The following is a 12,615-nucleotide window of genomic DNA, read 5'->3' as shown; positions in this document are numbered from 1 at the left end:
GGTGCGCAGGTACTGAAAGAGATCCTGGAAGCCTTGAATATGAGCGTTGACCTGAGGTGGGACACCCAAAGACCGTCCCAGTTTCCTCAACACGTTCCTGTTGTCAGCTGAGTCAAGCAGCAGAGACAAGTCCTGGACCGAGTCATAGTCCAGCTTCTCGATACTCTGACCTGGACAGAGTCAAAACAGAAACACCAACGTCAACTTCAGATCCAAATATTTGTATTGAGTTTCAACAATGCACAACCAGGTTTGTAATTTAGCAATGGAAAGCAAGATATATGCATTTACAAACGAGACAATTGTTTGTACTAATTAGAAAATCCAACGTCGACTTCAGAGAAAAGCGCCAACAGCTGAATACATCAACCCACTACAACACATTTATCATGGACTCTTATCTTTGAAACTTAAGAACAACAAGCTAACTCTAAAGAAGAAAACAAACCTACCTTGAGCCACTTCCCATATGGTCAGAAGCTTTTGCTCCATCTGTTATTGACATAAAAGATGACATTGTTATTTTTACAGCAGAAAAATACATGAAAGTGTTACTTTACTCCTAGGTTAGCATTGGCCCTGCAATGTTCAGTGCTGAATTAAAACAGTAGAGGGCTTGTTGAGCTATTTTAATCCCCTGAAACCAAGCGTTGTGTTAGCTCATGCAGGACACGGTAGTCATATGCCCCAGTTGTAGTCTGTTCAAGTCATTGTCTTTGAGCAGTAACTGTCTCACAACAAGGCCATTTCAATATAACTTCCTCCTCACTGATCCCTGCAATATATATGCCTCAACACACCTGACACCAAACATGACTAAAGGTTTGAATGGTATTAAATGTCTTGCTTTGGGCACTCTCTTGCAGGCGGGTGTTCTGCATTGCACTCATGATCGTACTTGTTAGCACAGGCCTGAGACACAGTGCTTGATCAGTAGCTTAGAGTCAGCCTGTCATTCATTATAGTCTGTTTAATCTGTGTCTTACTGTTAACTGTTTAAGTATCACAGAATTCATTACCCCGTGTTTTTTTTGTTTATCACAAATGAAATTCCATTCATCCCATTTGGGGGTAATGGCGGAAATCTCAACAAGTAAAACCAATACTGTCTCCCTGGCTGCAAACAACAATGGGTAATTTATTCATTTTGTTTGTGTGACAAAGGTAAGGACATTTCATGTTGATTTGTGTGAAGAAAAATTGACAACATGGACTTAAACCATGTATGAATAAACAATCAAACTAAATTCGAAGTGCCTCATTTTATTTAAAGTATTTAAAAGCAATTTAATAATCTATTGCTGATCTTGGCCATGACTCACCATGACTCCTAAAAATATGATAAGTTATTCCCTTTACCTCCTGTATGGTACAGTGTTTTTGCTTCTCCTCCCGTGTGATGTTCTCCTCGTTCTGACTGCAGGGCTTGATGTTGGTGGTGACATTTATCACAATAGAAGTAGGATGCACCTCATGCTCATGGGTCAGAGAGTTCAGTCCTCTGGGTAGAGAGGAAATTCAATGTAAATATATAACATAGAGACTGATCGAGGGTCAGTGAAGTATTGTATGTTTGCAATTACATTAGGGGATCTTGAGCTGGAACAAGTGTCTGTGTAGGGCCCTCTGGTTGTATGGCTGCTCTCTCTGTGGGGCTGTACAAAGGAGCGTACTGCAGCTCATCTGCAGACAAAAGCTCTTCAGGGCCAGCACAGTACGCAGGAACCTGCTCTGAATATTGCAACAAGTATATATGACCTAAATTAGTAATGCAGACAAGAGACAGTTGGGGAGAAATGGCAGAAGTGTCAAATATCATGCGTCCAACATACTAAATCTCTCTGCAGTCAGAAGGACGGCCCAAAGCAGCAGAGCAATGAGGAAAATGGAGGAAGCTGTGGCTGAACCAATCAGGACCATTGAGAATGATTCTTCTTTGACTCCTATAATTAGAAAATCAGTTAAAAGAGTTTAAACTTAAACACTGGTTGTGAAAATCCAGTGTTGCTTACTATTTTCTTTAGGTTCTTTGAGATGTCCTCGTGGTGCAGTGACGGCACTCTCTGTCAGGGAACAAGACTTACAAGTTTTCCTTGACAACATCTTAGGAAAATCACCAGTCAATCCATTTATACAATGTAATTAAAATGGTCATCCAGTCTACATGGTTTATCCGTGGTTCTTACCTGCTTTAGAGCCCTGTGCTGTCCAAAGCAAACACTCTTTATGAACTGTGTCATGATTAAAACAAGGCACACAGGGCAGCTCCACCTCCCCAGTCATGCTCCTGAGTTCATAATACCTGTACACACAACCACATTCATGCCCTTAACTCAAAAACAAATGCTATATTTATCAAGTGTCTGATTCTGTACAGTAGGTGTCACTCACCCTGGACGGCATTGACCACACTGGGCATTACTGGTGGATGAGCATGCTGTCTTCTGGAGGCGGTTCAGCAGATTGCACTGGGTACATCGCATGCAGGGAGCAACACCTGTATCTGCACTGAACTTCCCTTCTTCACACAGAATACAGACACCTTCTCCACCATCTCCAAAACCACAGTCCTGAGAATGATGCACGATACAGAGTTGGAAACAAGAAGCAAGAGAAGTAAAAAAAACATGTGCAGCCACTGTAAAGTGTTATGTTTGTTACCCCTGAGAGCTGTTCTCCAGGCCCACATACAGGGCACGCAACACATGTGCCATTAGTGTGTATAAACTCCGTCTGGTCGCAGCTGGGCTCGGATCGTACCAGCATGAACCACACCTGAGGAACACACATTGAAAATAATGGGTAGGGGAAGAATGAATTAGAATCATTATAAAGTTGCAGTAGTAATACCACTCTATTAAAGTCCTGCAATCAAAGTATTGCTTAAGATAAAGTATGGACAAATTAACAGCAAGTAAAATGACTTATTATGCAGGAAAAAAGGCTTCTTTGATGGTGTTTTTATCATATATTTGATAAATAATTGGCTTCTGATAACCTTCTTTTCCTGTCTCATTGCACTAAGGATGAACATTTGATCAATTTGTGTCAAATGTGTTAGAAATGTTTCTTTAGCTTGAAAGAAGGAATAGCCCAGTTTGATAAACTAGATTAAAGGGAAATGACACAATAGATATTACTTGAGACAAGTTTATATGCATTCAACACATACAAATATATTCTTAGTAGATTGATTCACTATTCATTAAACAACAAGAAGACAAAATGAGTAACCCAATAAGCTGATTAGTGCAATGACAAATGCATCATGTAGCAAAAACGTTTTAGAAAGTTGTTAAAGGAAAATGTTTTAAGGTCAGACTTACCATCAGCAGAGCAGCATGGAGACAAGCCTCGGTTGTCAAACTGTCCATGGTCCTTTTCTGAGGAGAATCTCCTCTTTCTTCCTACACTGAAACTGCAGCCTTTAAAAAGTATGTATTCACTTGTGAACAAACATTACACATGCAAAGACACAAGAAAAACCTACAGAAAAAAAAATCTATTTTACTGGTAGATTTGATTCGATAAGCAATGCATCTCTCATGGACTTATCAGTCATTTGCAGCTTCCATCCGTGGCACTTTGGTTTGCCTGAACTTTCTCCACATTCAGAGGTAGAGTGGTGGGAAACATCTTCGGGAATGCCCCTAATTCTGCATCACTGATGACGCAGGAGAGGTTCCCAAACGGTCTACCAAATGAGTACGAGGCGTTCAGGTCCCCCACCTGGACGCCCGACGTCACACCTGGTCTTCTCATATTCCCTCCGGGGAACCCGCTTGTTTTGGCTGTAGCTTCTCAGACGAGCAGAACGGGAGGTAATTAAAATGCATGAATGAGACCCTTGTTAACAAATGTGTTCCAAACAAAGATACTTTGTGTGTACGTAAGTGTGTGTCAGTGTGTTTGCAAGCTGGAATAAAATATTTAATATTTAACCAATACTGTTTTGTTCTTAGGCTCCAATCTGGAAGGGCACGCTAATTGTGACATTGTTGGGACATGAATTGTAAAAAATGAGACATACAATAATTCAGTTGCAATATACTTTTTGACCACTTTGTGGTAGTATGGAGCCATACAACTGACAAAAAAACATGTCCTGACTTGTTTCCATTTCACCACACTGACAGGAGAATATGGGTGTACAAAATGAAACTGTTATTGATGTAGCCTACATTGTTTGTTTGAATTGGTTAGGCTCAAATGATCAGATAAGTAAAGCCGTATGGACTGACTTTACTTTCAGCTGTGTACAGTTGAGAAAAAAGACAGACATGGCCTTCATGCGTCACAAAGAAAAGCCAATTAGATTTGTTTGAACATTTATTACTTGAGTATACTGTAAAGAACTGTAAAGCACAAAAGTAGTATATTACTGTTTGCAGACCTGACATATAGAACAAGCACATCACACACACACACACACACACACACACACACACACACACACACACACACACACACACACACACACACACACACACACAAAACCCATTGTCTGGGTCATAACAAGATCTTCTTTTCTCAGATTAAAACCAATTCTCAGAGGCATCCATGTGGAATTTTAAAAAAGGAAGTGTGTTACTGTATGTATTGACACAAGCCATGTTGTCTGTGTCATCAAAATCTTCACAAACATGGGTGTGTGTCATGTATCAACATCCTGCAGTATTTATTTTCATGTTAAGCCTTGATAAGAGATGTATTTGACCATTACAACCCTCACTGGAACTCTGACACAAAATACCAGTTGCAAACAAATGACATAAATGTGTCAATTCAGAGCTTCCCTTTTTCCAAGATTTCATGAAGTTGCAACTTTATCATACATGTTAGTTATGTTTATTGCCGGTGATTAATGAGTAACTCAGGGAACTACAGGGAGAGGGCGTGGAGGTCTTCTTATAGAGAAATGAAGTGACGCTTGACAGCAGACTCATGGCTCAGACGCTTCTCGTGAGCGGATATTGATTTTTTCTGAACTTCAGATATCAAGGATATGATTGTGGTAAGTCCAAGTTATTTATTCAACAACATAAAGCTATGTTCAATATAATTGTGTTATTTCAAGGTGAGTGCAACTTTAAAAACTGTTTATCATATTGTTAACTTTCAGCAGATGACCACTTGACTGACATTGAAAGCGTTTGCTGTCATGAACTCCTTCAGGAGCGTGTCATCTATAACTCTAATCTGTCTGTGTTGGCAGATCCTAGGTTCAAGTAAGATTTCACAGAAATAAATGAGCACTTGACAATGTTACAAATATGTACAAAGAGTAATAGCTGTAAATACAAAAAGTGTCTATAATACTAGCAATTTTTATAATTGTGCTATTTGTGCCACAATCGATAATAATTGATTGTTTTGATGGCATATATTGTGCCTGTCAGTCATTTCTTTTTAGTGTAATCCAATACATAATTTTTCAATTTTGTCTTTTCAACTGTTTCAGCTGCCTCTGCCAGTACTAGCCTGTGGGGCAAGAAGCTGGTATTCATAGTTGCTAAGTGTACCTGGCAGCTTCAGCCAGATGTTGTGCTACCAGCCCTTAAGGAGGTGACTGTGTGCACGCTTTTACGCCGCACCGTCGACACAGAATGGACAGGTTTTGACTACAGAGCACCAGGAGGAGGACGCATGAGACTTGGGGGCACAAGTAAAAAGCTGTCAGTTTGGCTGTTTGACGAAGAACACAGCTTGAAATGGGGATTGAAACTGAATGAATGGTACTCTGTCTGCGTCACCTGGTCTGGCCACGCTCGAAGGCTGCAGATCTACATAAATGGAAGTAGTGAGTATGAGGTATCTTTGAACCCCCTCCGAAACCAACAGCTGGCCCCAAACGGCACTCTGACTCTGGGGATGTCTCATATAATCATGAGCGGTGAAGTGAAGCGGGAGACTGGGAAGGATCTGCTGGGTGAGATTGGTCGGTTCAGGATGTGGGCCAGAGAGTGGAGCGCTGAGGAGCTGGGGGGACAGAGCTGTGCAGATGGAGACCTGGTGAGGTGGGACCTGACGCAGTGGAAATCCAACTGCTTTCCTGAGCTTGACAACAACCTACAGTGTGGTAATTATATATATTACAGTATGGCATTTTGTTTTGCACTTCATGTTCATGTAGTTTGAGTTATATATTATATATATATCACAAAACAAGGCACTCTACAGTAGGTTGGAGTTGAATGAGGGGGCAGATAATGTACTTTGTAGTTCAGTAAGTGCAGTTTAAGGTCAAAGAAAAGGCAAACAACACATTCCTGAGTCCAGCAGCAGCTCGCCATAAACCTGTTTATGGGTCAAACTAATACTGCATTACTTGAATCAGCTACTTTCTTTCCTTTTTCTTTAGCATGGTCACGCTACAAAATCAAAATGTGGACATCCATGGTTCCCTCTACGGAGCCTGGGAATTGTTCAAAGTCACTGGAGGAAGTCACACAAAACTGGGTATGACGAATGTTTGGATGTGTCAATAGGATTGGGCAAACAATGACGTTGGACAAACAAGTCAGATAAATAATTAATCTTAGTTGTCATGTCTTATCAGTTGCAGAGCATCTTCCCTGACAACATCTCTGTGCAGCACATCCATGTGTCATCCCCAAGGTAACACAACTTGTGTTTGCTAAACACTCCTGTCAGCTGGTAGGACCTTGAGGTATTTAGTTTGAATAGCAAAACAGCAACGTTCTTAATTAACAGTAAAAGTCCTGCATTTGAAATATTTCCAAACTACTCGGTGTACTTATTATTTGTGAAATACTCTATAAGTGCTATAATATATTATGTTGTTGCATTGTTAACACTGATGCATTCATGTGGAATTCAGGATTTTTGAGGACAGGACAGTTGAGATGTTACCAATTTGAACTATTTAATATACTGTTGGACACGTTCATATATGACAGTGCATTATGTTGTGTGAATCATACTGTTTTGTATGTTATCTTTAAAGTAATCATTACCAAAGCATTTAAATCAAGTTTGTGGAATTGAGTCGTGGTAAAAGTATCAAGTAGCATGAAATAGAAATACTTAAGTAAAATACAAGTAGTTCAAACTCAATTGCTGATTTAATGCAGGTTATGTAAACACTTCCCAGTGTGTGTGTGTGTGTGTGTGTGTGTGTGTGTGTGTGTGTGTGTGTGTGTGTGTGTGTGTGTGTGTGTGTGTGTGTGTGTGTGTGTGTGTGTGTGTGTGTGTGTGCGTGTGCGTGTGTGCGTGTGTGTGTGTGTGTGTGTGTGTGTGTGTGTGTGTGTGTGTGTGTGTGTGTGTGTGTGTGTGTGTGTGTGTGTGTGTGTGTGGGAACAACATAGGTCTTGTGTGCATTGTATATTGTATTCTAAATGTATACTGTGATCATGGTTGCAATCCTTCACAACATTCCTGTCTGTAATTTCCGTTATCTCCGTTTCCATACAGCCGTGCCTGCCGAGTGGTTAATAATTCTGCTGCTCTGTCTGCGCAACAACCTCAGGTACAACACTATTACAATAGTTGTACATGTAAAGAAGTAGCAATTCCTTAAAATCCTTAAAGACCAGCTGATTAGGGAACGGATGAATGTTTTCTTTTATTGAGACGATAAATTACTGAATTCAATTTTCCAAACTAAATTAATGATTTTGGATTTGGATCACACTAACATAATTCAGTTAGTTTAAGTCACCATCTGAAAGTGTACAATTCTTTATTAAAGATTGATGATGTGATGTGTGTTTTCAGGAATTAAGAGCATTGTCAAACTCCACCTGTGACAAGTGGTAAGATGAATACAAGATAATAATAATAATAATGACAGAATATGAGGGATGCATGACTTACATTGCTTTGTAATGCCTGTTGTAAAATGCCATTATATAATGTGTTTACTGTATTTATTCCTAAAAAGTCTTTTAATTTGTTTTGTAAAGCACTTTGAATTGTCGCGTACAGAAAAGTGCTATATAAATAAACTTGCCTTGCCTTGCCTTGCCTTAAGCTGCATAAAACAAGCAACATATCCTGTTATGTGATATATTGTGATAAATGCAAAGTTTCAGATGTGAAGTCAATGCCAACGTGACTCCTGCTGCTGAAGTTGAAGTGGTTCAGGCGAGCATTCTCTCGTTGTTGAACTCGACCTTCTCTTACGACTTCCTCAACCTGACAGCTTACCCTAACAGCATCAGTATTCTGCCTGTGGGTACGTATAGACTGCGCACTAAATGCACTTCCTGTTATGTTTTAATGGACTATTGCACCAGTCAAACATTAACACTCATTTTATGACCTTTCTTATAGTCTTAAATAAGGATGTATGTTCATTTCACATAAGGTTGACCTTTTCTATTGAAAGTACCTTTACGTACATAATTGTATGATATTGGTTCAGTTCTTGTGTTTTATAGAAAGTAAGCAGACACTGGGTTTAACTGTAAATGGTCCCTTGATGTGCGAACATAACAAACTGATAATTTAGAGTACAATGAACTCTTCTGCAATTGGTGAATGGTTAATTTAGTGATGCATACACACAACTGCAGTAAAACATTAGCCCCACTCTAGAGACATTCTTCTCTGTGTTTCTAAAAACAAAGTTTGTAGTTGTGACCAAGTGTGACTCAATATTTAGTTTTTCATTTTGCCCTATAACAGAAGAATATTTCTTGCTGAATGGCAGCAAAATAAACACAAAAAAACACTATGTAACAAAAACACAATAAGACTTCTGAAGACATTAAAATAGTTGCTAATGCACACAAAACAATACACAACACAGTGATGAAAGCAAGAAAAAACAAGAGAATGGACAAGATGAAATGTGAAGGGAACAATGACTTAATTTATTGTTATGTTAGAATTCAGTGTTAAAGTGATAATGTAATGTGATAAATGTAAAGTTGTACTGGTTGCGTGCATTATTTTTGGAAACCCAATCCCCAACCAGACACATTTGTTTAAAGACTGGCATAAACCGTTTTACTTGCTTGATTTTAGTGTCACAATGACAAACTGGTCATTTGTAGGAAATATTATGGTGTGAAGGGAATACACTTAAGTGGACAGAAAACAGCTGTTGAGTCAAGGAACACCACGTTTTTGTTTTGGTAAAATGTTAGACAATGTGATACAGAAATATGATCGGTCAGAATTATGATTAAATACACATGTACTGTATAGATGCACTGTTGTGTTATCTGTTGTCTGTACACTCCAGCTGTTGCACTGGACACGTTCTTCAGAGTGAATCTAACCTTGTCTATGACTGGCAGCCCGACAAAACCAGAGGAAGTTATTGAGAAATGGGTAAGAGACTCACACGACTGCAGGATAAAGCAGTTTTTACAACAAAAAAGGAAATGTGTGCACACTAAATTATTGTCTTTTGGAAAAGTTAAAAGAACAGCTGGAGGTGAATGCCATGGAAGTGCTGAATGTCATCATAAAGGAGAATGTAGGCAGGTGGGTCACATGAGTTTCAGGTATTTTTGCAAAACTACAATAGCATCCTATGTTAATTTGACATGATATTTAAGCTCTGGATGACTTATTGTTCGTCTGTAATATTTCATAGGAACATGGCGAATGGACTGATGGTGAGACAAGACAAATTAGATTAACATATTATGAGTTCTGTACATTTCAACCATATTTAATACGACTGCCATAACTGATATTCACAATGTACCATCTCTCTACTCTCCTTTCTTTTAGATTTTTAACAGCCAACCAAAACTGTAGGTTATTATAAAAGATTTATGTTGCAGAAAAATACCTGATCTGCCTGCTTTCTATGCCACTAATTGCGTATTTCATCCACAGGTATAACTGCACATTCAATGTCCAGGAATACAACGTAAACACTGTGGCAGAAAGTATAGCTTTTATTAATGCTACCTTGACAGCAAAGTATGTAAATAACTCCATTATTATTCAAACTACGGAAGTGGCTATCAAGCACATAGGTAAGCTGGATATCTGTACACAGTTAAAGATATGAATTCATTTATGGAAAAGTCTTAAGAACTTTATATAATATTTTTCAGTGCCAGCAAACTGTTTGGAAGAAAAGACTTCAACAATATACGGAGAATATATTTGGCCTGAATCATTTCCACAGGAGAATCAAAAAATGGGATGCAATAAGCCAAAATCAAAAAGAGCCTTCAGGCTTTGGTAAGATATTCACTTCCATTTATTCAGTGTATATAATATATGACCACAGACAATTAAATTATCAAGATTATAATCCAAACACTTGCCAATAAGCAGCACTTATCCTCATATCATCACGCTGTCCAAAAAGATTAAGTGTTTTATTGTCTCTCATTATACAGCAGCAAATCACATAATGTAATTCATACAATCATAAAGCATAGTCATTTACAACTGTGACAAAAATGTTATAATGATGATTTATTCACACAAACCTGAATCGCCTGAGCCAACACTCTTCTTTAGATTGCTCTATTCGCTGGATCCTATTTACCTTAGCCTGTTGCCATAGAGACACCTCAGGGAGACAATTACAATGTCCTGTTTCCACTCGCTCCCCCACTCTGCACACACTGACACATGAAACACTGATGGAGCCCTGCCAGCCTGCAGCTCAGGCAAATAAAATATATTTCCTATAAGCAGGTTATTAGAGTAATGACGGCCTCCATATCATCTCTACCAAATGTAATATAAATATCAGTCCAGGGACGACATGGGCAATCCGTTTTATGGTCCTACTAGTGAAGCTGTTAATGCTTGTTAAGACTGAATCATTAGCAGTGGACAGGTGTTTTTATTGCTTTTTATCAATCTTTATCTTTACTTGAGGTCCAATACAAACATTAATTTTGAAACCGACCGGAGAGAAAATGAATTGTCTCTGTCATTTCTGTTCCCTCTGATTATCTCTTCAGTAAGTTAGACGTTGAAACTGACACGACAAGCTGGGCTGATCCTGATATGAGAAATTGCCAGCAGCTTGTGACCATATCAGACCTCGACAATATCACTGTCACTACTGGTAAGTAGTCAAACACTCAGTCTGAACTTTCATTACTTTTTCATTAAGATAATATAAACATGTTGCTGTCCTTGTTTGTTCCTTTTCCTTCCATCGAAACTAAATCACAAGGAGGAAAATGTGGCCTTAAACACAAAAAAAAGCATTAGTGGTCACCTATTGTGCAAAATCCACTTTTTCATGTCTTTTGTACATAAACAGGTGTCCCCTCTGTGTAAAGAGATTCTGAAAGTTTCAGGAAAAAAGATTTGCTCACTTTTTGTCCCGATCCATTTATATAAAAACCTGTCTGAAAATGAGCTGATCAGATTTTGGCCACTTTATGTCATAACGGTTTTTTGGCTTGTGTAACCATTAGCCAATCACCAACCAAGGTAACCCCCCCCCCCCCCCCCCACACACACCCACCTTATCACCTGAATCTCCTCCTAGAGCACCATTGTGTTCTTTTTCACCAAATATCTCTCAGAGGGGCGTGGGGAGTGGCTCCTTATTTTCATCTAAAGTAACAGACAGAGAATCAGCACTTTTGAAACAGGGCTGAAACAGAGGGGATTATGGGATGCTGCAATGATCTGTTTGGTATTTCAAGCCAAACACTTCAGAGACATGTTTTGTATATATCTGAGACCTATAATATATTGATGAAAAACAGTATAATATGGGACCTTTAATGACATCTTTGATTTCTAGGTAACGCGGCTGGGGTTGTGGACATGATTCAGGACCTTATAGATGTCCAGTTGAATGACAGTGAAAGTGAGCTCTCTTCCTTTGAGCTGGATACTGTGGTGGATAAGCTCCGTGAGGTGGTTCACATCAGCAGCACCACACCTGCTGTTGGTGCAAACATCGTCAATATTGTAGCAAATATCCTGCTCTCTAAAACTGACCTCACTCCTGTGGCTGGCATGTAAGTGGATAGGGTCTGTTGCATCTCTGTAAATGTGATCAGCAGACATGTATATTCCTTTTAAATCCTGTCCTTTAAAATGTTGATGTTATATTGTTACTCTCATTTTCATTTGTCTTTGGTAGTGTCCTTAATCTGACAGATAGAATGGCGAACAATATGGATTTCCCAGATGAATCAGTCAGTATAACAGCCCCCTTGCTGGCCCTGTCCCTCATCAATGTAAATCGTAATAAATTCAGTGGCCTCACCTTTGGTGTCTCCTCAGTTTCCCCAACCCTGAATCCAGAGGTGAGACGCTACAAATGATATATGCAATATGTTTATAAACTGTACTAGTGAGAAATATCCACAAGCAAAAAAATTGCCATTTTTCAGTTTGTCTTTGAACTCCAAAAGTAACTCAACTTAACATTTCCTGTTTCATGAATGCCCTGAAAGAGTCACATATAGCTTTTAAGGAAATGACAAGAACTGGTTGTATTAGACACTTTTTTTAGACTCCAATTTGATCTGCTTTTCCCAGATTTTCATCAACCAAAACTTTGAGAGTGAACCGCTCCCTGACACAAATGCAACCATCGCTCTGCCCTCTGAACTCTACAACTATTTCCCTCCTGGAGAAAGAAATACGACTCGTATCCAGTTTCAATTCTATGCAACAAACGAGCTCTTTCAGGTACTTTCT

General features: G+C 39.1%; 1 protein-coding gene across 2 annotated transcripts in view; it reads left to right on the top strand.

Annotated features, from left to right (window-relative positions):
* Positions 1-4,776: 4,776 nt before the first annotated feature.
* Positions 4,777-12,615, top strand: part of adgrg4a (adhesion G protein-coupled receptor G4a) — a 34,411-nt gene continuing 26,572 nt past the window's right edge. The window contains exons 1-18 of one of the 2 annotated variants that reach the window (XM_034135960.1): positions 4,777-5,014; positions 5,126-5,228; positions 5,462-6,079; positions 6,362-6,459; positions 6,560-6,618; positions 7,435-7,489; positions 7,738-7,775; positions 8,049-8,197; positions 9,212-9,300; positions 9,389-9,456; positions 9,569-9,590; positions 9,709-9,731; positions 9,817-9,959; positions 10,041-10,170; positions 10,908-11,014; positions 11,708-11,927; positions 12,053-12,218; positions 12,454-12,606. In XM_034135960.1, coding sequence (XP_033991851.1) covers positions 5,162-5,228; positions 5,462-6,079; positions 6,362-6,459; positions 6,560-6,618; positions 7,435-7,489; positions 7,738-7,775; positions 8,049-8,197; positions 9,212-9,300; positions 9,389-9,456; positions 9,569-9,590; positions 9,709-9,731; positions 9,817-9,959; positions 10,041-10,170; positions 10,908-11,014; positions 11,708-11,927; positions 12,053-12,218; positions 12,454-12,606 — 2,205 coding nt within the window. In that variant the 5' untranslated portion in view covers positions 4,777-5,014; positions 5,126-5,161. Of the gene's footprint in view, positions 5,015-5,122; positions 5,229-5,461; positions 6,080-6,361; positions 6,460-6,559; positions 6,619-7,434; positions 7,490-7,737; positions 7,776-8,048; positions 8,198-9,211; positions 9,301-9,388; positions 9,457-9,568; positions 9,591-9,708; positions 9,732-9,816; positions 9,960-10,040; positions 10,171-10,907; positions 11,015-11,707; positions 11,928-12,052; positions 12,219-12,453; positions 12,607-12,615 lie in introns of both variants that reach the window. The other variant, XM_034135959.1, reaches the window with a different exon arrangement.

This window comes from Trematomus bernacchii, unplaced genomic scaffold, assembly GCF_902827165.1.
Source record: "Trematomus bernacchii unplaced genomic scaffold, fTreBer1.1, whole genome shotgun sequence".
Taxonomy (NCBI): domain Eukaryota; kingdom Metazoa; phylum Chordata; class Actinopteri; order Perciformes; family Nototheniidae; genus Trematomus; species Trematomus bernacchii.
The sequence above is the reverse complement of the archived record's forward strand: the minus strand, read 5'-3'. Positions and strand labels throughout refer to the sequence as shown.